Source organism: Phalacrocorax carbo, chromosome 3 (genome assembly GCF_963921805.1).
Source record: "Phalacrocorax carbo chromosome 3, bPhaCar2.1, whole genome shotgun sequence".
Taxonomy (NCBI): domain Eukaryota; kingdom Metazoa; phylum Chordata; class Aves; order Suliformes; family Phalacrocoracidae; genus Phalacrocorax; species Phalacrocorax carbo.
In genome coordinates, this window is record NC_087515.1 from 3,608,840 (window position 1) to 3,635,298 (window position 26,459).

At 38.1% G+C, this 26,459-nt stretch overlaps 1 protein-coding gene across 6 annotated transcripts in view; it reads left to right on the forward strand.

Annotated features, from left to right (window-relative positions):
• Positions 1-26,459, forward strand: part of FAM120B (family with sequence similarity 120 member B) — a 56,005-nt gene that overhangs the window by 3,392 nt on the left and 26,154 nt on the right. For all 6 annotated transcript variants that reach the window (XM_064445642.1, XM_064445644.1, XM_064445645.1 and 3 more), the window contains 5 exons: positions 48-1,093; positions 4,025-4,205; positions 10,883-10,978; positions 17,166-17,338; positions 21,456-21,548. In XM_064445642.1, the coding sequence (XP_064301712.1) occupies positions 48-1,093; positions 4,025-4,205; positions 10,883-10,978; positions 17,166-17,338; positions 21,456-21,548 (1,589 nt within the window). The remainder of the gene's footprint in view (positions 1-47; positions 1,094-4,024; positions 4,206-10,882; positions 10,979-17,165; positions 17,339-21,455; positions 21,549-26,459) is intronic.

Sequence of the window (26,459 nt, forward strand, 5' to 3'; positions counted from 1 at the left end):
TCTCAGTATTTCATTTTATAATGTTGTTTTTGTTTTTCTTCTTTCAGGCTGCTGTGAGTTTCAGAGATCAGCCATGGGCATTAAGGGTTTGCAGGGATTTGTGGCGAGAGTTTGCCCTGATGCATGCAGAACGGTAGATCTGAGAGAGATGGCAGAAAAACATCGCATTGATCATCCTGATTTCCCACCTGTTATTGTAGTAGATGCCATGAGCTGCATTAGATACTGGTACACACCAGAATCCTGGGTGTGCGGTGGCCAGTGGCGGGAGTACCTTGCTGTTTTAGAGGATTTTATTAAAGCTTTTTTGGCAGCTGGTATCAGGTTGGTGTTTTACTTTGACGGAGTGGTAGAAGAGAAAAAGAGAGATGAGTGGATCAAACGGAGGTTGCAGAATAACAAGGACATAGCCAGAATATTTCAGTTTATCAAGACTCACAGGAAACAACCAGGGAGGGGAATGTTCGTTGTTCCATCAGCTTTGCCTACTTTTACACGTTTTGCCCTGAAGTCACTTGGTCAGAAAACTGTATGCACTTTGCAAGAGGCAGACTTTGAGGTGGCTGCATATGGTTTGCAGCATAACTGCATAGGAATTCTCGGGCAAGATAGCGACTACCTCATCTATAATACATGCCCCTACTTTTCCATTGAGAAGCTCTGTTTGGACAGACTGGTCACTGTTATGTACTCTCGAGAAGATCTTTGCTGTGCGTTGGGTCTTAGTTTGACGCATCTCCCTCTTTTTGCTTGCTTGCTTGGCAACGATGTCGTTCCAGAAAGCTTGTTGGAAGGCTTTTGGCATAAATGCTTAGTCACCAGTCCCCACAAGAATAACAGCTACAACCGAAGAACAAACATACTTTTAGCTGTAGCAAATTACATCTCAAAAATTCCGTGCTCGTACAGCAGCCTGAAACACTTAGAAGAGATGCTACCTTTGGGATCAGACAAGACATTGCTTTACAGAGGAGTGGAGTCCTATCTTTTGCCCGGGCAGCAGTCTCCATGGTTTCCTCCCAGTGCAACAAATTGCCAAACGTTCTCCCCTCAACAACAAACACCCGTGTGTCAAGATAAGGAAATCTTTCAGGTACCTTCTTTTTTAAAGCTTAGTGGTCACTTTATTGCTACGACAGTTACTCATTGGAACTTGGTAGTGAGTACACGGAACCTACTGACAGAAATTTGCTTGAGCAAAATCTTTTGTCTGTTAAGTACAGCCACGGTTAGGACTACTGCATGCATCACAAGGAGGGCAGATGCAGCACATTTAATTAAAACTGGTTCCTCTCATTTTGAAGTGTCAGGCCAAATAATGGGGAGCAGCTCCTGTATAGGCATATACCTGGACGTAGAGATGTGCTTCCCATGTATTGCACAATGTAATGGCTGGCTTTTTGCTTTGAGAACCAAAGGGCAGCTACAGCAGCTTAGTGGTCTGCTTGGCGCTGCCTGGCACATGCAGCCTTGGTAGCTACTGAGCTATCTTGCATTAGAGTTCATGCAACAGTAGTAAGTCTAGAGTACAATTCTGTAAATTCATGGCAATTAAGATAACATATTGATTTAATAATTTAAAAAAATCTTTTTGAGGTAGTGTATTTTAGATGCTGTATTACCCATCTGTTACTCCCTGTTTTGTTAGGTACCCATAGACTTCAAATAGAGAGTCCTTTTTTGTGTGTGTCTTACTTATCTTGAGCATTTTCTTTAAAACTATTTTTCTGTTGCCTCATATTACTCAAAAGTAATCCTATAACTTACTTTTTCCTTTTCTAAAAAGACTCTAAACATGTCAAAACTACATTGTAACCTATGCAATGTTAATTTCAGCTGAACTGCAGATATATTTGGGTGTTCTAATTAAGGACACATAGATACAATACATGTCACTTTTGACTGTAGTAGTTAAATAGAAGATATTATTTGAAAAAATCAACAACCCTACATCCTAATAAAGTGTTGAAAAATATTGTTTATGCTTGAAGCGCAAGGAAAAATTAGCCCGAAAGTAATTATCTAGGTTGGATTATGGCCAGGACAATAGTGGTAATACCCTTGCTCCTTGAGAGAATGTACCATGTGGTCTTTATGACAAGTGGTCATTATTTCGTGGCTAGATCTTTCATTTGAAGGGTTGCAGTTCTCTAGCGTCATGCTGAGCTACTGCTGTAATAAAATAATAATGTTTAGAGACTCCATTGAATAATGCCTCACTGTTGCTGCTTAAATCCTCTGTTAAGCCAGTCCCGGGGCCAAGGAAATTACAGTTCAAGTTGTGGAAGTGTTAACTTGTCTTTTGTTTTTCTTACAGGTGTTTAAATATTTGTATGTGTAATGTGTGTGTTTTGCTTCATATTTGGAAGCCCGTATGTAGTTCTGCTTACCTTGCACATAAGCCGAACTGCACGTAAATGACATACATGGCTCAGTTCCAACCTTGAGGACATAGCCTCATGTTGCTGCTTCTCTCAGGAAAGAAGAGCATCACTTTCTAGCTGACTGTTGGTGTAAAACAAATATTTTTCAAGATACAGCATTGAATACAGCAATACTTTTGAAATCAGCTTGTATTTTTTTCAGTACATAAGGATGTGTAGATTATTGGCAAATTGCATGAAACTAGTATTCTCAAATTGTCTCATATCTGTGACAGTGGTTTGCATTAAATAGTTCAGTGCTTCATTCAAATCATGCTTAAAAATACTTAACTCTTTGTTTTTGTTTTATACAAAAATAGATTTGGGGGATTGCATTGTTTATGTATATTAGGAATAATAAAGTATTTCTTCCAGGGCAACCATTACTTTATTGCTATAAGAAAATGCTCTGTTGATTGGCATTGCTCACAGAAGCCTATCATTGATTTATGCTTAGGTGAGAATTTTTCTGAAAGTATGACATTTCAGAACAATTAGTTTTGATCAGACCCTGTGATTGACTGCAGCTTTGACCTGCTGACTTCCCAGGTTTGCAGATACTGGAATTCTGCAGAAATTGTGAATTTGGCCCTGGCCAGTGAAACAGGCCGAGATAACTGTGTGGATGACACAGCCCAGATAACACAGCACGACACATGCAGGGAATGCAGAGCAGAGAAACTTCAGTGCCTGCTCACCGTATGGCACGGGTCCAGGAGAATTTATTAGTGGCACCCCATGGAAATAATTGGCTCAGCTCAGCTGTTTGAACACCCCCATAGTTTTGGTCTGAGGTAGCGAAGTAGAAACTGTGTCTGCTTCTGCACTTGCCCAGTCCAGGTTACAAGCGTTACTGGTTGAAATTCTGTGCTGCCTTCAGAGCAGCTTTGTTGTTTCTGTATCTAAGCTGCTCCAGACCATCAGTCCCTGATGGTACTGAGGCTGCTTGTAGCCAGCTGCTGTAGGCAGATGTGTGTGGTTGATATGCAGCCTGGGTGATGCTGTGATTGTGCTTTTCAGCAACAGCCTGCAGACCTGGTTTTCCTCACTAAAGTAGATTGTATTTCTTCTCTTGGGGAAGAGCTACTGCAAAGTAGAAGTGTGGTGGAGTTAAGTATTCTAATTTTACCTCAATGTAAACTATGCAAAGTCATCTCGGGAAAGAAATGGGAGCTGTCTTATGTAGTTTGCCTGGCAGTAAAATTAAGAGTTTGGGTTTTGTCATATCTTCCCTCTTTAATAGAGAGTGAAGGTACATTTTCAGGTGACTAAAGGAGGGCAGCTCATTTTTCTATGTCTGAATTCAGAATTCATTTTAAGAATAATTCCTCTCTAAAAAAACTGTCATTAAAAAAACCCAAGTTTTAAGAATTCAAGGAGGGGCTAAGAAAGGCAGTGATGGGTTTCCTGAGGATTCCTGCCCACAAAAAGATAAATATCTGATAATATACTAGTGTTATTTGAAAAAAGCACTTGTTCCCTCCCTGGCCATTCCTTCCATTTCCACTAATAGAGAATTATGCACTCAAACAGTGCATAATTTTGTTAGGTTTTGATCGTTCTTAATTTTGGAGGTAATGCCTTCTTCATTCTTTGAACAGTTGGCTAAAGAACAGCATATCCGATCTGAAAATTATACAATCTTCAATATCCTGAGTAATGGCGAGATTGAGTGCAGCAACTCTTTGGAAGATGAATGTGATACGGAGATTCCTGGACAGGCACTTATCTACCGCCCTGCTCGTCAGCATATTTATTCTGTCTTGTTGGAATCTGGAAAAGGTAAGGGTTAAACTACTTATGCCATTATTCAGGTATACTTTCAATTTTGAAATATGAAATCTTGAATTCATTGTTTCAGCATGGCATTTAGGATAAAAACTGTGGGCAGCTGAAATGTACTCCTTAAGGAATCGAGAGAAAACGTGACAATGAAATTGCAGTTTTTATACATACTATTAAATTTCAGTGCTTTTAAAGAGGCTATAAAAATTGGAGGTTTTCTCTTTGTTAAGTGGGAAGTTGTGAAAGTTGTTAATGATCAGAAGATTGAGCAAAACAATGACATTTAGAAGATTTTAAAAGTTTGAGAGGATACGAAACCTTATTTTGCTTTGATAAGTGTAGCTGTTGATGAATTAGTGAGTTGGAATATGCTTCTGCAAAACAGTAACGCACTGCTACAGTTTTACCTTCTGTGGATTTTAAGTCTGCAATTGTGGATAGTCAAATATAGTTACTGTAGTAATACAAATGCAAGTAGTCATGCCACTGATTATTAGTTCTTTCATCAAAGTGCAAGAAAATATGATTTCTTTATCCAGTGGTATCAACAGATTCTGTAGCAGGTGTATGTATCTGTGCTTCATTCATCTGCTTTAAGAGAGAGAATTCTTTATTCACATACTCGGACAAATTTTATGTTCTTAAGACTTCCATTAGTTAAATGTTATCTTTAGTGTCTTTTAGGCAGTGAGTTGAAAGTTAAAAATTTACTGAACTTTTATTCTTTTTAATGTGTTGATTTCTCCTTGGTAATCACTTTACATTTTGTTGATGAAAGTGCACCGCCATCAAACCTAATATTCAAACTATGTGCTTAGAAAGGCACAGGAAGGTAATTAAGTACCTGACTTCCTTCAGCAACTAAAGGTTGAAGTTGTGCCGTAATAGGAGGGGGGAAAAGAAAAAGGAAAAACTGAATCAGAGCTTACATAGTCATTTGGAGTGAGTAACAAAAATCTGAGCAGTAATCATGCACATCTGTCATTTTTCATTTTTTGGCCAACTGTCTCTAAATTTTGTAGACAATTATAACTTGGTTGGGGTTTGTTTATTCCTCTAAGCAGCAGGATAGTCACTGATGTTTTCAGAAACACCCAGGCCAAAACTTCTAATTAATTGTTGCTGTGGGATGGCAGGGTAATAGGCAGATTTGCATTTGTGTTACAGTATTTGTAGTACTCTGAAGAAGATTAGAATTTAAATACAGAAACATTAATTTAGAATCTTACTGAAAATGAAATTTGTATGTGAAAGAGGTTGTCTTTTAAGAAAGTGATTTTAGAGTAAAACCACAGATAACGTGTATTATTTGTTCTCCGTTCATGCTTCAAATTCCAGAGATAATTTTCTAAAGTATATCACAGTGCACCCTCAATCCTTAACCCTGCCAGAAAGGTAGTTAGAGTGTGTCTGCATGGGCATCCCTATTAAATCTGCATTTTTAGTGCATGTATCTACCTCTTAACTGCTTTAACTGTGTCACATCCTAGTAGTTCATGGGTTGTTTTTTATTCCACTGCATAGCTGCTTCTAAGTCAAGAGTGTAGATCATTAATCGGAGTCTGTATGGGAAGTCATAAGTAAATGTCAGCATTATATTTTATGATTTTTGCTGCTAGACCTACAAGGAAGTTTTGCTCTTTACAAAGCAGAATCCTTTTCCAGCTTCCCTCAGATGATGTCGACTGTTTTTTGTAATTCGGTGAGGGGTAGGATGGGAAGAAGTAACCTACACCCTATGTTCGTTGTAGTATAATGTAGAATTACTTTGCATTGGCATTAAAAAGGAACTTATTGGAAGCAATTGACCAATTAAATTAGTCCATGTGGAGCCCGCTGCCATTGTGATACAGTTGCTCATGTAGCTTGTTTGAAGCTAACGTAGCTAACTCTACCCAATGTTCCAGTTTGCAGTGGAGATGTATGTGTTAGCGATCCTCTTTTCTATTCCTTAAGATCCCTCAATTAAAAGATTCCTGTGTTGGAAACTGACCTCTTTGCAGTTTGCAACTCTGTATATTTAGTGTTAAATAGGGATAAGGAAGCAACCAACATTCAGTAAAAGCAGCAGTTACAGTTTTAGTAAGAACAGGTGCCGTGGTTTAGCCCCAGTCAGCACCTAAGCACCACCCGGCTGCTCGTTTACTTCTCCCACCCCAATGGGATGGGGGAGAGAATTGGAAGGGCAAAAGTAAGATAACTCATGGGTTGAGATAAGAACAGTTTAATAAATAAAATAAAACAGTAATAGCAATCATAATAATAGCAATAATAATGTAATGAAAAGGAAAATCCTGAGAGAGGGAGGTGGGAAAACTTGGGGGGGGACGTGGGGGACGAAACAAACAAGTGTGGTGCAACCACTCACCACCTGTGAACCGACGCTACTGGTTCCTGAGCTGTGATCGCTGCTTTCCCTGGCCAACTTCCCCCAGCTAATATACTGGGCATGACATCATATGGTACGGAATATTCCTTTGGCCAGTTTGGGTCAGCTGTCCTGGCTGTGTCCCCTCCCGGCTTCTTGTGCACCCAACAGAGCATGGGAGACTGAAAAGTCCTTGATCAGTGTAAGCACTACGTAGCAACAACTAAAACATCAGTGTGTTATCAATGTTATTCTCATACTAAATCCAAAACACAGCACTGTACCAGCTACGGTGAAGAAAATTAACTCTATCCCAGCTAAAACCATGACAACCGGTTAAAAAGAATGTAGACTGTTTCCTCTACCCCAAACCAAAAACTGTTAATTTTGAATGTCTAGGTTGAGGTTTCCAAGGGTGCCTGAGAGACCCAAGAATCCATAGGAGCTGGATGTTTTCATATCCTTTGAAATCACCCACCTAGACCCTGCTGCTTTGCCTGAAGCCATAGTGTGATAAGCGTTTCTTTTGCTTTCAGTGCCAGTTTAAGTAATTCTCTTGCACAGCCACTCATTTCAGTCCCTGCTCAGCCTTTCAGTTGTGCTGGTGCAGCTGTTCGTGCAGCTGCATGGTGGCCTAGTTTGAGAAACTGAAAATAGCTCTCTCTTCCCTCCCTTGCTTGCAGTCAGGTAACTAACCTGCTTCTGTTTCCCCATCTAACTCTTTGTGTAGCCTCAAAACAGCTGTGGTGAAACAGCTCAAGGGAAGGGCAGGGAATGGGAATGAGCAAATCTGTGGTTGCCTGAAAATGTTACCTGTGCTGCTGAAGAGAGTTGCTTGTGTAGCTATGCCTTTGGCATAGTTTGGTATACGGTAAGCATGTGCGTACCTTTAGTCGCAGAAATGTTACTAGAATCACAGCCTTATTTTTGACAATACCAAAATAAATAGAGGGTTAATAGTGATCCTGTTGGCATGGCATTTGTTGCCTGTGTATTTTAAAGGTATTTTTATAATTAATTGAGCTATATCTGATCATTAAGTGGAGTATTGCATATAACGATATACAAATTGTCAACTTTTAGCATCTTTCCTAGAAAAACAGTACTGTTGGAAAAATTCAAGAAGGAGGGGAAAACAACAGCAAATAAAGCTCCTTGGTACGCCAGCAAAGCTCGCTCTTTTGTGTGCAAGGAGTTCAGAACAAAGCTGGCAGGTTTTGGCACTAGTGCAGTCTGCGGCAATACCTGCACCTGCGTGACTGTTGCCAATTAGGAGGTTGAGTAATGTAGCCTAAGCCCGTGGCCGGCTCCTGGAAGTCCTGGCATCGCTCCCAGTTCTAACATTAGCAGACCAGACTGACCCTTACTTTGAAACTGTCAGAGACAGTCCGTTAGCAGAATTGTGGCCAGTTATCACCAGTGACCACTCAGGAGGCCTGGCGTTGTTGTGGGTGTAGAGGAGCACACGTAACAGCGTTTCAGACTGTCTCGTGTGTTGGTGTTTTGCACATAGTTGAAATTTTCCCTAGGAAGCCTAAGCAATGCTTCCACAGGTTGTGCAGAATCTATTTAAACAAAGGAACTGCTAGATTTTTACTTTCACTGGTGATATTCTGTATGTGCATTGTGGGGAAAAAAGTTTGAAAAAGTACTGGGTTTTTTTCCAGAGACATTTCCATGCAGGGAAGACTGCATTTAGTAAGCATGTCTCCATTTTGTTCTTGGTATGTTAATGTGCTGTCAGTTTGCAGGATCTTGCTTTCAGCTGTGTTTATTTGGCTACTTATGTGAGCAATAATATACTTTTGTTACTAATCTACTGTAATAGTGGAAAAACACTCAGCCAATGTGGTGCTACGTCCGATACCAACATCCACATACATTAAAAGAACAAACCCAGAGGTTTCCTACTGACTTCTCTTTTACTGTGCTTGAGCTCAGTGGGTGATGTAAAAATAGTATTTCATTGGCATTTGGAATTGAGAGACATTTTGATAAGCTGTTCTGTGAGTTGTGGAACTCAAAGTGTGACTCTCCCCGGCAGCTTCCCCTTAGCAGAGCTTCTGTATTTCCATGCTCCTTCCTAGAATCCTCTTAACTTCTCCCCACGTCCTTGCCAACTCCCTCGTGCAATATATGGTGTTCTCAAGTATATTCCCTTCTGCTCTCCCCAGATCCCATCTACCTTTTTATTCAGCTGTATCTCTTCCATAGCTACTTGTGTATTGATTTGCCATCCAGGAGGTTCGGATAAAACAGGTAACTTGACTTTCCTGCCTTTCCTTCAGCTGGTGCCCAAATAGGATTCCTCAGTCAGCTGAGTCACCAGTTTCACAGAATGTTTGGGAATTTAATACATTTGAAATCTCTTCTCCTCTGTCAGGTTTAGTTGAAACAGAACAGTGCATCCATGAATTAATTATGAGACAGATGTCCTAATTGTATTAGGCTTGCTTCCTCAAGAAGCCGGGCTAAGATGTGGGAGGCTGAGTGAGCTGAATAGATTGAATAAAATAGAGTAATTTGCACAATAAATCTTAAAACAGAATGCTAAAACATCAGAATGTTTCTGAAAGTGACTTTGGGATATTAAATTGGAGGCTTTTGTTCATGAAATAGCATTATCATAGGCAATGATGTATAATAAAGATGTGAGACTCTGGAATGCGCAGTTTAAGGGTTTTGGTTTTTTTCCCCCCCCCAGTGTAGGCATTTTTCATTCTATTCTTAATGTCATCAGTTTTTGAACAGTGAAGCATGGCAAGCCAGGTGTAATGCCGTCCCTCATAGTCCAGCTGTTGGTTCTTCAGTCCCTCACCTTTATTGGGAGGTCATGCTGCAGGTCCACAGGTAAGGAAGGAAGTGGAAGCAGGGCTGTAAAACAGATCTCGTCGAGTTCTTTTCTCCCTCTCTTGTCTCTGACACTAGAACTCCATCTGAGGAATTTTTGCCTGTGCACCATAGCATGCTACTCGTTCATTCATGCCTACAGTCGTTTGCAGCACGGAGCTATGAATGAGATCAGGAAATTAATGTGACCAGACTTTTTTGGGTTGTGGAGGGAAGGGAAGGAGTGTTGGAGAGATGTGTTTGGTTTAAGCTAGGTGAAATTTTTGGTTAGGGTTCATAATGTGACATCAGAAATACTTGTGCAGGTGATTGGTTGGAATTGATGATAAAAGGCAGGACTTTTTAAGAACAGTGGCTTCAGCACTGGGTGAGAGCTGGAAGGAACTAGAGGTGCAATTCTGTGAGTCTGGAAAGGGACAAGGGAAGGAAAAAAAATGCTTTGAGATTTGCCTGGAGAAGATTTGAAAACACTATTCCAAGTGCCCAGGACTAGAGAAATCTGTTTACTTCATACTGTTTACCAGACGATGGAGAGTGGCTCAATGACATGGTTACCATAAGCAAAATCTGGACAGAATGCAGCAGCACCATTTATAATGATAATGATTCTAGGTTTTTTTTTTTTTATGAAGACTTGCATTGGAATGATTTTGAGCTGACTATTGGAAATTGGATAGACTGCATTACAAAAGTTCTTAACTGAGTTTTTTCTGAGGGTATTTTCTTTGTTTTTTTAAAAGCATCAAGCATTTAGATGCACAACTCAAGTAGTGAAATTTTTAATTTAAGAGGCACCCTACGCTTTACTGGGGGGCGGGGCAGAGTTGGGGTTAGGGGGTAGGAAGCCACTTGAGCTATTATGCATAAACAATCCTTTTATGCTAGATAAAAGGTCTGGAACAATGGGCTGTAAAAGCTCTGCATCCGACAGTGGGATGACTCCATTGCTGTCAGCTTTCAAACGGCCATCAAGGCCTCCTTATAAAGATTTTGTCTCAAACCCTGACACAGGAAATGTCAGGGCAAGTTGGGAGGAGAATCATATTGCGGACTGCTTGCATATGTGGCAGTGTGACAGGCCTGAAAGACTGAGGTAGCTTGTGTAGGTCCCTAAGCTATGCCAGATGCCTCCACAGCTTCCTGAACTGCCTTGGAACGGGAAGGCCTAAAATTGGCTGAAAGCCATTTTAGAATGCTTTCCACAGACTCTTGCACTTATGTTTTTGGCTGCAGTTCCCAACTACAAACTCATGTTTGTAGTACATAACTCCAACTCTCTTCATTTGTTCTGATGATTTGTCATAAAGATACTAAAACTAATTTTTCTTGGTTTGTTTTTAAAGAAGCTAAGCAAACAAGTCATTATGAAGCGCCTTCTATTACTTTAGAATCCTGATCACCACTTCCAACTTCTACGCTAGTGTCAATGCTTACATTTGAATTCTGTCTTTTTTAGGTGGAGCCTATCCTTTGGTAAAAGAGTGGTTTGTCTATTTTGGAAATCCTCTCCAGCAGCCGGAGCTCATACAACCTGTACAACCTTCTATTCCAGGTAGAATAAAAATGTCTTTAAATCTGAACTGAAATAACGACGCCCCTAAAATCAGGTTAGACAGTCCATTGTCACATGTTTGATATGGAATCCAAAATGACTGTGGAGAACAAGGGGCTAAAGTAGAAATGCCACATGCCTGTAATTGCTTTTAATTACCCTGTATAATTATAATAGGATTCAGCTTTGAGCTACATGTTATTACTGTCTTGTTAAACACAGTGCTATTTCAAACATCAGTTCTAAAATGCAAACAATTTCCTAGAGGTTCTAAATACTGCTCTAGGGCAGAATAAGTGGTGTGTAGGGCCATATCCAAATTCTTCTGTTAAGTTCTCTGAGAGAATGTGTTAACAAGACTGGCAGAGAATATGAAAAAGGGCCATTTTTAGATCACCTGCAACAACCCAAAAAAGATAATCCAGCTTTCAGCAAAAAACTAATTAGGCTGTTTCTGTGAAGCTATTTCTACTGTCTTCAGCATCAAGCGTGTTGTGTGTTCCTATCATCTTTCCTTTGGCAAAGGACACATTTATGAACACTCTTATGAAATTAGTGTTATGAGCAATGTGTTTAAATTTATGAAAAAGTATTATATACATTAAAGATAGATAGAGATACATAGAGAAAAGTGACTCTCTATGTCACTTATCACTTCATCACTGAATTGTGTCACACAATACAATTTTAGGATAGCAAGTAAGCAGTACTGTACCAACGTTGTTATTTCAGAGGGAAAATTGTTCATCTGTCCATGCTGTTGTAGTCATAACCCCTCTGTCTTTATTCTCACAGCTCGCTCTCTCTAGTCATCTGCTCTTACATGGATCAGGAGCTCAGTTTCTTTAGTCTTCATGTAAAATGGAATAGTTCCATTGATATGCAATACCATTGATATCTTGTTAAGAAAAAATATTAACCACTCAGCTTTTTGAGAGTAATCACCAGTGCCTCTTCCCTCAGTACCCAGAGCTTTCTGTAACAATCTGGTCTAAATCCAGATTCAGAAGAAGTTGAAATGCATACCTTTTTCTGGGGGAAGGCGGGCGGGGTGGGGCTAGGGATTGCTTTAGAACCTACTTGGTTTTAATTTGCTATAGTAGTACTATAACTATAGTTATAGTAAATTTTCTTTTAAGGTACCCTAAAATTGTAGCTTTATCTTATATTTGAAAGTCATATATTTAAAGAGAGTCTTCAAATTCAGGTATGAAGGAGAACAAGTTGCTCTTTAGATATCAGCCTTTTCAAAATCCTTTTGAAAGGAACTGTTTGGAAAGAAATGAGTTACATAGACAAAGTACAAACAAGGTTTCATTTCATATACAGTGGTTTCATTGTCCAGTACCCCTGGTACAATATTAGGAGAGTGATTATCTAATTGACTTGATGATAGCATGAAATTACTGTGAAATTTTCCAAATGGATATGAATATGCAGGGCAAAAATTGATCTGTCTGTCCTGTACAACTGTTTTATTTCAGCACACAATGGTCTGGAAACACGCATTTGTAAAACAAGCAAACAAAACTCAGCGAAGTATAAACCATACCTATGTAGTTACATTTCAGTTTGCGTGGCGAATGTACTGTATTTATTGTTGTGAAATTTTCTTGCCCAGGCAGTACAGTACCTTCTTCCCTTTCTGGAGAGGAATCCACTTAAGCTCATGTAGTCTGGTTCTACTGCTCTGCAAACATGCTACACATAGAACCCACCTTCTTGTTGACAATAAACAGGATTTAAAATCACTCTGTGTGTTTGCTTGTTTGTAGCAACTACATAAGAGGAGTTTATAAAAACAGCATCTTCTCAGCCATAATCTTTACTAACTCAGTAATGAAAGGCTGTTCAAGCCGACTATTAAAAAAGGGGAGGAGGACTTCTGCTGTTTTATTTTTAGTGTTCTGTTGTCATTCCTTCAGCGAACAAATATTTTTCTAAAATTTTTGCAGTCCATATTTGTATGCCTTACATTCGCTCATGCATCTTTTATTTTCCACAGCATGACTTTCTAATTCACCAAATAAGGTTCTCAGCAGCGCATCACATTTTTCAGACAGGGATCATATTTAGAGCTAAATTTAAAGAAGTTGTTATAGGAAGTTAGGGTTCAAAGCTGTCAGTCAAGATCAGGTTACTCAAAAAAGAGAAAAAACCTTACCAGAAAGTATTTGAAAAATCATAGGTGCAATTTATCTGGGAAGGTTCTTTGTTTTATTTATTTTTTTTTGAAAGAACCTCATCATCACAACTGCTTTCGAAGCGTACTGAGAATATATGGGAAATCCTGGCTCTACTGAATTTGATTTAGATAAAAAGACTGAAGAAAGGATATTTGGTATGAACTTTGGACTGTAATGCACATAACGATAAATATTTCAAATTTCGCACTGATCTTAAAAAACCAAAAAGTAGAATTCCCACTGAGTTTTTGTGTGTATAAAACAGAACCGTCTTGCATCTGAAAAGCTGCAGGTGATAGATTGAATGTTAGCTGTTTTTTTTAAATGAAATATCGAATCCTAAAGGCTGTAAGATGATAGCTTAAAATGTATTTAAAATATAGTGTGTATTATGTATATGTATTTTTCTTGAGAGACAGTCTTCTGAATTAGCATCTGTGCTTGCTCGCATTCTCTGTCTGTCTCTCCCTTCTGGAATGTTTCCTTTCAGTTGAATGAATGTGATCATGATGTTTCCCACACATTGACAGAGCAGCACTTAGATTGATAAAAAATGCCTCTGAGAAATGAATTTTGTTAGAAGATCTGTGATCCAAGAAAATACTGTTTAACACCTTTATCTCGTGAGCATAGCTGATCTATGATATGTGTGCAGTTTATATGGAACAGAGAAAGTTTTAAGTTCTTTACTGGAAATGTATGGATTTTGCTTTTCATTTCTGAAAATGTGTAGGATATTATAGCATCGTACCATGGGGTTTGGATGTTCTTGCAGTATTCAAATCATTGCATCTTACAGGAGTGTATCATGAATATGCTTGCGTTCAAAATGCAGTCTCTGGAATGCTTCTTTAATGGTCAGATTTAATTGGCATTTGGGTTTATGGCATTTTTAAAATTGGCCACAGTTGTTGACAAGTTATTGTTGGTTGGTCCTATTGAGTACGTTTTTATAGACTTATTTTTATTGCTCAGTATTTACGTGAGTGTGTACAACAACAAAGTGTTAAGGTTCTGTTGCTGGTGTTATAAAATGAAATTTCTATAGTCATTACTTCAAATATAGACGAACAGTTAATATTATATATTGATATCTATATACAGAATGGTGACATATTTTAAGTTGGTATGAATGTGAGGCTCACCTTTGTATAAGCCTTGAGTTCAAGGATATCATAGTATCAATGCATTCTACAACTTTTACGGGCATTGCACATTCATAAATCAGTTACTCCAGGTCAAACAAATGAAATAAATCTTTATGTATTCCCTTGAAGTGCTTTTGTTTATTGTGATGTTTTCTATATGACAATGTCTTTAAATGTGTGAATGAAAAGGAAAAGGAAAAGGAAAAAAAATAATTCAGTCAATGCTTCTTCTCTGAACTCGTTGGTTCTCCATTTTTGCGTTATGCAAGTAGTACCCCTTGACCTCCACAGAGGTCTTTTGGTGCTCCTCTTGGAGTTCCCAGGGACTACGGTTTACATAGTGCTGAATACGGTTTTCGCGCAGTTTTGCGCATGGTGAGAATAACCATAAGCATATGCAGTGTTTGAGTCTGTCTTTGTAATTCCTAGGAACTTGTGGTTCCTACGACCCCTGTAGGATAGATAATTTTTTCATGGCTAAATTTTACAGTAAAGGTGTATCAGTTTATATATACTTAAGTAAGTTTTGTTCTGTGTCCCTTTTGCTACACAGTTTGGGGTTTTTTTGAAGGTTAATTTAACAACTATTTAGATATGTTCAGAAAATAAAATACATCTTCTCCCTATCCACATACATTTCTCTCTTTCTGGAATGTTTTCTAGTTGCTGCGAAGTATGTAGTGAGGATGTAACTAGAGCAGAGAACAGTTTTGGGGGTCTACTGAATATGAATCTTAGGTGTCTTGACTGGAGGCAAGATGGGAGAGTCATTCAAGTTCAGTGTATTAGTTTCTTTGTTTTACTTATCTTTCATTTAGGGGTTAATAGACTGGATCGCTTTTGGGTGTGATATGGAATTTAATTACTTGTAGAAGAAATCCTTTCAGAAAAATAACACTTTTGGTTGGTATGTTCCAAAAGGAGATAGCGTATTTTTCTTTCCCAGAGTAAATAACTCATAATTCATCAGTACCTCTTTTTTCCCAGGCACAAGTAGATGTTGTTTCTGAAAGTATAAGAAACTGTTTATGGAAGAGATGTCTTGAATTTTTTGTTGAGCTCTCTCAATATAGATATGTAATCTTGATTATTGATGCCGTTCATGGTTTTACTCTGCAGAAAGAAGGATTTCTATTATTAGGTATACCCCTGGATGCAATTAAATTTAAAAACTGAACAGATGGGAAGAATACTTTCTTTTAACTGATTCTTGGCATATCTCTTCATATGCAGCTGATTAGGAACGTTCTGGAAAGCAGAAACCACAAAAAGTATTCAAGTTTACCTATGTAAAAATCATCTCACATTCAAGTTGCTCGGTAGGAAAAGTTGGCTTTGCTCTGGTTTTATGCATGTTATCTTTACTTTTCTTTCTGGAAGTCAGTCTCTGCTGTTCTCTTTTGTTCTTAAGGCAGCAATTACCAGTATCAAAATCAGTCGGCTGAGTCTTATTTTGCTGTCTGTAACTGGCCCTGCTCATGGCCACTATTTGTGTTATCACTAACCTGTATTTCCAACTCCAGCCGAGCAACTGATAGTTTTTCTTAATATAATTATTTCCCTACAAAATAAGGTTAGGAACTTACAGATTGTATGATGGTAGTTCTTTACATGGTTAAAACTTTTGATGGGAGAGTTAGTCTTAAAAATAGTAAAAGAAACATCTATCAGGGACATGAAGAAAGAAAATACGAACTTTTCTAGTTTTCCCCTCTCCAAAGGATTAGTACCATTTGGTTAATGAGCTTTCTTGGTTAAATAAACATTGTCTACGTAGATTTCAGCACCTTGTCACTTTAACCATTTATTATCACCAGGCGTTCCTAACTGGACTACAGCTGCTGCATGTCATGCAAAAAGAAGAGTTGTTACCAAATGTAGCTTAATTAGTCCACTTTCAAAATTCACACCTTGTTTTATTTAACTACAGAAGCAGCAGTACTTTATGGGAGGATTCTGTCTTTAGTTGGGGTTCTTAGGGTAACCAGTTAGCTGTTCTGTTATTTCACATGCCTTAGTGTTTGTTTTGTTAATGGATTAAATGTAATCTAAATGGGGAGCAAATCTGACATTAGTTCACAGGTGTCACAAGTTGGGAGACGGTAACATGGGGTAAATATTAAGGATTTAGAGACCAGGGTGAATGATACTGTAGAAAGTGTGGAAAGATACATTATACGTGACCGACGACAGTTCTTTTGGGTGTGTTTGCAGCAGTGTTTCATACAGTAGCCTAAGGAGTGCAAAGTACCAGATAGCCTTGATTTATGTTCCCAAACTGGAACCTACTGCAAAGAGGTCATACCAGCACAGTATTTTGTGGAGAATGCATGTTTGCCAGCAAATGGCACAGGTGACCGGTTTGTTCATTAAAACAGGTGTTTATAAGGGAGGCAATGTGAGGATCCTTCAAGGAGCCCTGAAAACGCTAGCTCTAGGAGAGAGAGAGAAGAAACAGATATGGTTGTTTTCTGCTGAATCACTGTTTTATGATGAAGCTAACCTCATTTAGTGCTGTGGATCCCCAAGGGAAAGCACACACTTGTAGGCAAACTTTGTTCTTGCAAAGGGTAAAAGCCAGATGTCTCAAAGTTGTCTATATTGTTGTAACAATTGAATTCAGTCCTCTCTGCTTAAACATGCCTGTATTCAATGCAATTTGTTTAAATTACAGGCCTTAATTCTTTTGTTAATTTTTTTTCAAATGCCAACTTTTGTCAAATACATTTTATTTTCAACTATGTGGTCCTTGCAAGTGCCAAGAGCAGATCAGTTGTTTCCTTTCAGATTGTAATGAGGTAGGCATGTTTTATCTCGTTGCTGCCAAGATAAAATAATGGATTTCTGTTGTAGGTGGAACACCTAATTTGAAAACACTGTGGTTTGCCAAAGGACCTGACGTGGAAAAGCAACGGTATAGCACATTTCTGGCATGCTTTGACCTTCAGGACAGGATGGAAGAGCTCCAAGCTCTAGAAGCACCTGTTGCAGCATTCTGCTGCTTGCTGGCCTATCTTATGATGCAGGTAACTGGGGCGGTTGCTTTTTTTTTTCCAGCTGTCAACCCTGATAGATGTGATTGACTAATAAACTGTTTCTTGCTAGCCTGTGCTGGATTTTGCTCTTAATCTTTACTGTAGGCATAGTTGATCAAATATAATAGTACTGCATTACAGTGCTTTTAATTACTCCATTTAACATGCATCATCCTGTTCAAGAAACGCTTGGGTTTTTTTCGTAGTTAATCATAACTCTCACATGCCCGTGACAAAGCCCCTTGGGCAGTTTAACAGAGAGTATAAACTGAGGGATTTCCCCTGCTTTTGGGGACCTGTTTGCAAATTAAAGCTTCTCTTTTTGTGTTTCCTTTGTGTCATCAAAAGAAGTCATTTCCTTAGGTGACTATGCAGGCTGTGCAAACAGGCGATATAAATATTTAGTCAGTTCTCACTACTTTTTCACACCATCTTGTCAGTCTACTCTGTTTCAAGCCAGAACTGAGGATATGGCTCTTCTCATTAAATTCTGAGTAATAGGTGATCATTAGGTAGCAGTTCTGCTATAATTCCAAACATTTGGCAGCCTGCAGACTACCTTAATTGTAATAAAAAGGAACACAAGATTAAATAAAATTAAATATAATATTGCTTCATTGTTTACATTTCTCTTAGGTATTTAATATGTATTTAATACCGACGGTATGTCTGTACTTGCCACCTTTCAAATGCTGATCTCACAAGCAGACTTTCCTCTCTCAGAATGAGAAAACTATAAATGCCTTTACCTAATCTGATAAGCTCTGTTGCACTTTTACTTACATGGGACTGTATTTTGTCGTTTGTTTTGCTTTTTCAGACTTCTCTCAATAACAGATTTATACTGGTGTGTGATAAATGAAAACAAGTTCTCCCTGACTTTTTCTTTCTTTTTCCTTCATATGTGTTAGTTCAAACTGGGATGATGCACTGAGGAAGTGCATACGGGTATTATACAAATGAGCCATGTAGCTCTTTTTATTTCTTAATATTTTTTTTGTGGCAGAATATAAATGGAAAGTTTTTTGAAGATCAAACTCATTTAACCTCATTTCATGCATTGCGGTTTCAATTCAGCAAGACACATATAGTGTACTTAGCTTTAAACATACTTTAAGTGTTTTTCATATTTGGATATGAAATCATTTCATTTGTTTATCTATTTTCACTGTTTCATTTATTTATTCTGCTATCCTGTATATCCTTTCATAACATGATTACTAAATTATTTGAGAAGGGCTTCTTTCGTGGGATTAAGAGGAGGAGTAACAGGACAGAAAATGTGGATTCATTGAGCCTTGATCACAGCGTATTAATAAAACGAGAAATGCTTGTTAGGGATATGGTTGTCAGAACTTACTATCCAATGGCTAATGTTAAAAACAGATGAAAACAGTTTTGCAGCTCATGTTTTCAACAAGAATAACAGCAGAGAGATCATGCAACGGGCTTAGTTTGACGGAAGGTTTGTCATGGCAGTGCCAGTTTCTCAGCACCTGTCCCGTTTTCCTGATTCTCCTTCGCCTCTGAGTTGCACTGACACAATCTACCCTGTGAACCAGACTGGGGAATCGACTTGGATTGAAATGTTTTTCGTTGCTGAAGTGTTTTAAACTTTGGTTAGTTCTCTGATATTGTCCATTTGTTTTCTTGGGGTGTTTGAGAGGAAAACATGAGAGCAAGACTGTCAGCAGCCATGCTGTGAGCTGGCCATACTGCTTCCATTTGTTTTATAGCTGAGAAAACAATGCTTGTCTGGCTGTGGCCTAATTCTTGTCTTTACACTTTAGCCTTAACGTTTGTCTCTGAGAGGGAAGGTGGATTGTTACCCCAAAGGTGATTTAAGTTGAATAATTGTAGGTTGCCTTGAAGCAGGCTGACAACATTTCCTTCAGCTCATATGAGGGGGAAATAAACTTCTTAAAAACTTCTTACCTCTCGTTTAATCTAACCTAAAACGTAGGTTTTTGCAGGAACCAGCATACAGAGCAACCCATTTGGCTTCCTCAAGATTTATATGCAAGTATTTAATGAAAACTTCAGACACTTTTTTCGTAAGTGAGAAGAAAATTCCAATAAGCAAATCTTAACTATATACAGAAAGTATCAATCTGAAGAGTAATCTTCTCAGTGAGGGTACTTTTTCAAATATCCTCCAAATTAAGCACAAAAATAGTAAAACAACAACAAAAAAACCCCACACACACAAAAAAACCACAAAACCAGGTTTGCCTTTAAAGTTAGGAAAAGGAGTGAATGAGTTCAAATATCAAATTGTGGAGCCTCCAAAGAAAGGGGAAATTTCTCTTTCAAGCTCTTACAGTTTTGGAAGAAATCTGATAATGGAAGTGTGCTAACTCACCAAGTGCGGTTACTGGATAAAATATTTCTCTGAATAAGTGTTTTGACATTCATAAGCATTTCGGCTGATTTGCTGTGTTGGGGGCATTTCCTTTGTTGTACTTACAAGCAATCTTTGACTTACTTTTCTTAGGACAAAATTGTGCAAGTATTAAGAATCGTAGTTGAAAGTCACGTTTCCTGTTACCGCAACGCATAAAATGTGCAGGGTTAGTGAACGGCTCTTGTTGCCGTCTACACAAAGGTGACACCTGACTTGGAATACGGGGTAAAGTATTATCAGATCTCAGCAGCCAGGTGGAGTTAATGAATACCAAGGAGCATTCTGAAAGCTTAAAACTTTTCTGATACCCCTCACGTTCTTGTGCTTTACGCAAGTTTTAACAGTCATAGAGGGCAAAGTATCTTACAGTGGGATAAGCAGCAAGGGCTGATTTAAAGAAAAGAAATAAGTTCTCAATAAGTTGAATAATTTTTATCTTGAGGAGGAAAGAATGGATTATTCCTCCTAAGCAAATAAATGAAGTAATTATAAATGGCTTCTTAGTGTTTTTTTTCTTTTTCTATTGATTTGCATCAATACTTTTTTGTTAATTTTTCTTTCCGTTTTTTCTGTCACTTTTTGATTTCAATAGCCTTAATAGAAATTCTTAGTGGATTGAAATGAGATATACACAACGTTCCCCTAAAATCAAGCTGTTAAAAGAAAGGCAACACAAAGTTTTAGGAAGCCTTTTAACTGTACCGTAAGCCCACAATGCACATTTCCACACTTTGCAGGGGAAACCTTCCCTCAGGTTCCAATTGATGGAGAATTGTAATGCTTTATGGATCTCACCTACAGCCATCTTTATAGCTTCAGCATTTGTAACAGATATTTGGTAGTGGTGCACGTGTATTATCTGTAGCGCTCTTATAAGAGGAAGCAGGTGATCAGAACTGGAAGGGTACTGTCAGGGAACCAGCCCAGCTGCTCTGGAGGCACTTCTTTCTCCTGAGGTGAGCAAGTGCCCCTACGGAATCTCGGAATCATTTTTGGCAACAGTAAATGCCCCCGTTCTGCCTTTTCTGATAGAAGTATTAGAGTGATCTTTTACATGAATCTAGAATGTTCCTTTATGTTTGCCCACTTGAACATTTTTAGGTTTAGTTTTCTTACAGTTTTGAGTTCTTCCTACTTCAATATGTAACCTAAAAACCTAGAAGAATCCAAATATGTTTTGTTAAATCCTGAAATTTAGCTTTAAATAGGTAACAAATATTTTAGGTTATTGTTAAAGTTTCCAACAGATAACCATGGAAGCTTTTGAAAGAAGTCCTAATGGTCATCACATCTGTGCCTCATTGAGGTTATTTTTATTCTGGGTCTTGATTATAAAGCAATTTTTTTTTAAATCTCTTTTTTTTTTACTGTGTTTAGTGGCATGGAGATGAAGACATTTCCTATTATTAAGAAACTCCAAAGGAAGAGGAGAAGGGAATACATGAAGGGCGGGCATTCTGTTTGGTGTGTGGAGATCCATGTATGTACACGATACATGGGTATGGGGGTACGCACTTCATTTCAGTTGTGAAAGCAAGTGTTTTGTTCCCTTTAAGTGTCTTCTCCTAGACAATGCATTCACGGTGGTCATAACTTCTTGAGGTCATTGATTTAAGTTTGCTGTGCTTGAGCAAGAGGAGCCAATTCTCAGAAAGTTCCTCTTCAGAGCCTTCAGATAATGTGTTATTTTTTCATCTGTTTTAGGTCAGTAGCCTTTCTCTGGAGGATTTAAATGCATTTGTGGCTCTCATTCTCTGCCTCAAAGGGAAGTCAGCTGCTCAACTGGCAGGTTTGCAGGTATGGACTGGAATAATTGAGTAATACAAAATGTTTGTGGTATCTCTGGGATAAATATTTTTTGGGAAAATTAAAAAAAATAAATAGGCTTTTAATGTGCTGCAGTCCATGTAAATGCTTACATTTTGTTAATCACAGGAAAAAAAAAAAGGAAAGGGCATTTTCTAGTGCTTGCAGTCCTGGCGTGAGTGAATTAGTCTCAGGTTTCTTCCTGACTTGGCTTCCAGACTTCCAGCTAGAAGTGTATTCCATACTACATATGCCAATAATATAACATACATATACCTATTCCAATATTTATATTCCAATATAAATTTTTATATACTCCGTGCAAATCTGTTTATTTCCTTTCCTGTCTTCTTGAATCCACATGTGGCAAAGCAGGTTCCTAGATGGTTATTGCAGTAGAACCATATAAATAGTTCTTCTTGCATATCTGATTACACAAGAGTATTTTCAATCTCATAGCTTGAGATTTTATTCAAAGTATTAGCAATGTACGGCACAGACTGCACATGTCAATATCTGAGTTGTGGGTTTACTTAAAAGTAAGGGGGAAAGGGTTAGAAATGATTGGAACCTTAATGCATTTTCACTCTGAAAATCTATCTTACATTTCCAATATATACTCTGTCAAGTTGAACACTCTATGTTAGAGTTTTAAAAGTACTTTTTTGCTGATAGCAAGGTAAATCAACCACTCCTGTTGCTATCCATTGGTTTCTAGTGCACAGGAACCAAAATAAAAAAACCTGGTGCGATTCCAGTTTCATTATTTGACTCGTTGTAACAGATGAAGTCCAGCCTTCTATCAATTTTTTCTGAATTCATCACAAATTTGTTCTGCAGCTGATCAAGTGTTAGATCTGCATAACAAAAAGGAATCAGTGAGATGAAGGCAATATGGAAAACAGCAAAAATATAGGATTTATTTCTGTCAAAGACATTATTGCACGCAGAATTACACTTAACGCTGAGGGTATCATTATTTTGTCAAGGCTGTTGTGGCAGTCACTCAGTAAAAGCATAAAGGAAGCCAAGCACAAGAGGGGGGAGTTGAAACAATTTGTTTGCAGGTGCCACTTACAGGTACTACTAAGTTTCTAAAGCACTTGGAAGTTTATTCTCTTTGAATTAGATGTCTGTGTGATTCATTTGTGTTGTGGTTCTATGAAATGATGAATCTGAGTGTTGCATCCAAACACATAATACTAATCAACATATACTACCTATCAGCAGCCATTCTACTAATGTGTTGTTCACAAAATTTTGTAACCTTCCCACAAAGCTTATGGCAAATCAGATACTGTCTGCTCTTCCGCTGTTGATGTAAAAGTACGTGAAACATGAAGCTGGTCTAACATTGTACCATGATCGCTCCGAGGCAGACAGTGTGGTGTGGGAATTGACTTACGCGTGCTATTGGCAGGTACTTTCCAAAGTTGCATCAAGCACTGAGGTGTAATGCCTTCTACTGTGCTAAAAAAACAACAAAAGCTTCATGTGATGCAGCTGAAATTTTTCTATCAGGCTATTTTGTAGAGCACTTCCTTGTCTTACTCGATTGAAATTCACAGTAGTGCCTTTGCTAGTAGCTTGAGCCAGAATAAATCCCTCCAAAGAGAATAGTGAGGAAAGATATTGGCCTCTTTCCCTTCTGAGGTTGTGAATAACAGTTTCAAAATGTTCCCCTGTTGCCTTCAAACTAACCTCCTTTCCTGTGTTTTGATGGCCTGGATCTCCCAGTGGAAAATAGTTGCTGCTTCTCAGCTTGTTACGTATCTCTGACTTGTCAAGCTATATCAAGAGAGGCTGTTACGTTGTATTAATTGCCATTAAAATGCTTCTTTTTGTTCATATATAAGCCACCTGTAATTTTTTGGTAGCACCAGGATCAATTTGAAGGTTTGTGTGAGGTTAATCTCACTTTCACAGGAAGAGTAAAAAAATGGCGTTTCTTGTTTCTGTGCTTCTGAAATGTGATGTGTAGGTGAGCTTAATGTCCTGTGAATTTTCTCTTGGAAGGGCAGGAGACTAAACTAACAGAAAATCTTCTATAAATGTTCTGAAAATAATAACAATAAAGCAAGCTTTCTATGCGTTGTTATTCAAGCATCTCATTTTCAAGACTCCATCTCAGAATAGCTTAAACTGTTTTTACTCATTACTGTGTTTAGTAGCTTTACAAAATTGAGTGATGTGGTTATTTTAATAGCTAGTGAATAGGGTGTCAATAGGTACTTAACAGCTGAATTTTCTTGGTATTTGTGTTTAAAATTGAAGGATCCAACTGCAACGAATTACACGAGTACTAGCTAATTAATATGTGGGTTTATAGTAGGAAAGCAGAGGAATAGAGTTTAATCTCTTTATCACACTTTTTCCTTCTCCACTGAGAAGTTAAATGTGATCCCTAGAAACAACTTAATAACAGAGCTTTCAAGGCAGTTGTGTTAAACATAGTCAGCATCGGTAACCTGTTATGAAAATGGTTGCTCAGTTGCAATTTTGGACTTAACGCTGTATTATAATTTTAAATGGAGGAAAAAAATGTTTACTCCTTGTAAACTGTTCTGTGAAGAACACTGATTTGAAAAAAAATTGCTCTGTTTCTGCAAAGGACTCCATTAGCAAATATGTTTTAGCAGAAGAAACCTTAACTTCCACTGTGAAGTATGAGAGAAAATGTAACGAGAGCCTGTTCTTCTGATGAATGAAGAGAACTTTTCAGCCTTCGCTTTCAAATCTGCTTTCTGATATGCTATCCATATTTCAGAGTTAATGAGATCCATAAACCCATAAATGTATGAAACAGAAATGTCCATGGCTTGAGTAAAGTGGGTTAAAGGCATAAAAAATATAGTTTATTTCATGCTGAAAGCAAGCGGGCTGTGGACGTATAACTGAAAGGCACATTAAGTAGTTACTTTCTGAGAAAAACAAAACATTTATACATGAAGAGTTGATTATTTTTCAGGAAGGATAGTTTCAAAATATCAAAATATACACACGATAGAGATTTTATACATTCTTTGTCTCATAAGTTTTTTTTCTAGTTTCCTTGTGCCCCCCCCCGCCTTATATGGTAGATTAACATTCTGCTTTGTCCAAGCCTCCCATAGAGCTTATACATAAGGTCAGAATTAAATTTTGGACCCCAGGTTGCCTGTTTCCCTTCTTTCTATTTTAATCTGGTGTGCGGTTTTGGCAAGAAGGCCAGAGAGCCATCAGTCTAACTTTGAGGCCATCGTAGAGAAAAAGAGGCACCAGCAGTCAAGCCTTGTTTCTTATATTGTGCTGGCTTTGATTGTTTACAAGTGCAATTATAGATCATCTTTCACCTCTAATGCATGTAAAATACTGCCCAAATGGAAGAGGCCATAATGTTTTGTAAACACAAATACATTTTTTTTTAATAAGACTTATAAATATGTGAACATATGAAAAATTTGTATCGGAGGTGTAAAGTTGTGAATCACATCTTTTTGGAAAGTTTTGGCCAAAGATGAGATAGGAAAATTTGGTTAGAAAGGAAATATACCTGGAAATTAGTAGATGAAATCTGGGTCCCGTTAAATACTTTTAAAAACTGAAATGTCTGTCAGAAGATAAGAACTCGAAGTTAGCAGCAGATGCATGGGTGGACATACACATCGCTGCTGGAATCTGTGGCATTTGCAAGCTCTTTCTAGCTTTGCTGTAAAATATGCAGTTATGCCAGAATATCTGCTTTGGCGTAACTACATCTTCTGTGCCACCTGGAAAAGGAACAGTTTGGCTCTGTATAAGGAAGTCAAGCACTGAAGTGTATTCCTTCCATTTTTCAAGTGCCTTCAGTTATTTAAAAAGTCTTACTGCTACGAAATGAGCACTGTCTTTTTAGATCTTAAATTATAAGCTCCAGAGTGTCATTGCAATTTGACTGCAACTGAACTTTCACACAATACATATTAAGTATTACTCAATTAGCTTTTGGAATAATAACTAGTTTGGTGAGTATTTTTATTTTAACTAGTTTGACAGGCTGTCGTGGTTCAGCCTCAGTAGCAGAAGTAGCTCTAGCAAGAATTGTAGTTGCATGGAACCTTTGAATATTTTCCCTTGTACAGTGTCATGGAAGCAGAATTAGCTTGGTAATAGTATTATACCAGTATTACACAAGTTATTTTGCTCTGAATATTTTCCTAAGGGATACTTAACCACATGCATGCAAAAAAAAAAAGCAGTCTATTTTAGAGTATTGTGTAGGTATCTTGGTTAGGGTCCTGCAAATCTTAGAAGGATGTTGGTAAATCTATTCTATTAAACTCTCTATTCCTTCTTCTCCCTTGCCACGTGCGCAGAAAAGCATAAATAATACTCAGATTCTGAACATTCCCAAATCTCAGTCTTCTGACCTATTTGGCAAGCCAGGCTATGTTTGTCAGCACCATTAGATGTTATACTTTTCAGACAGACTCCAAACAGCCTTTATGAGCTATCTATATTTTTCAAAATATACTTGTTGAAAATAAATCCTTTCTCCCCCAGGGAGTGTATGTTTATTGTGCCTATGTGACTGTTTCCTAGTAAATATTTGCTTGAAGTCTAATTGGATTGAGTAAAACATAAAATACAAGTAAGAATATTGTTAAGATCTCAAAGATAAACCTCTCTCAGATACTTAGGGCCTGCTTCTGTGATGTGCATTGGTATTAACTGAAGTGGAATTTGAGGGCAGTTCCAAATGCTTTACTGAATCGGGGCTTTATACTCCCACAAAATTTGCATCTGTCAAAAGTGTTTTTAAAATGATAGGTGAGATTGTAGCTGGCAGGGGATGGGGAACCGAGGGGGATTGAGGTGGTTTACTGATCTTGGCATTGCTTCCCAGCCCATCTGCAGCCTTCACGTTTTCTCGAGTGTTCTGCG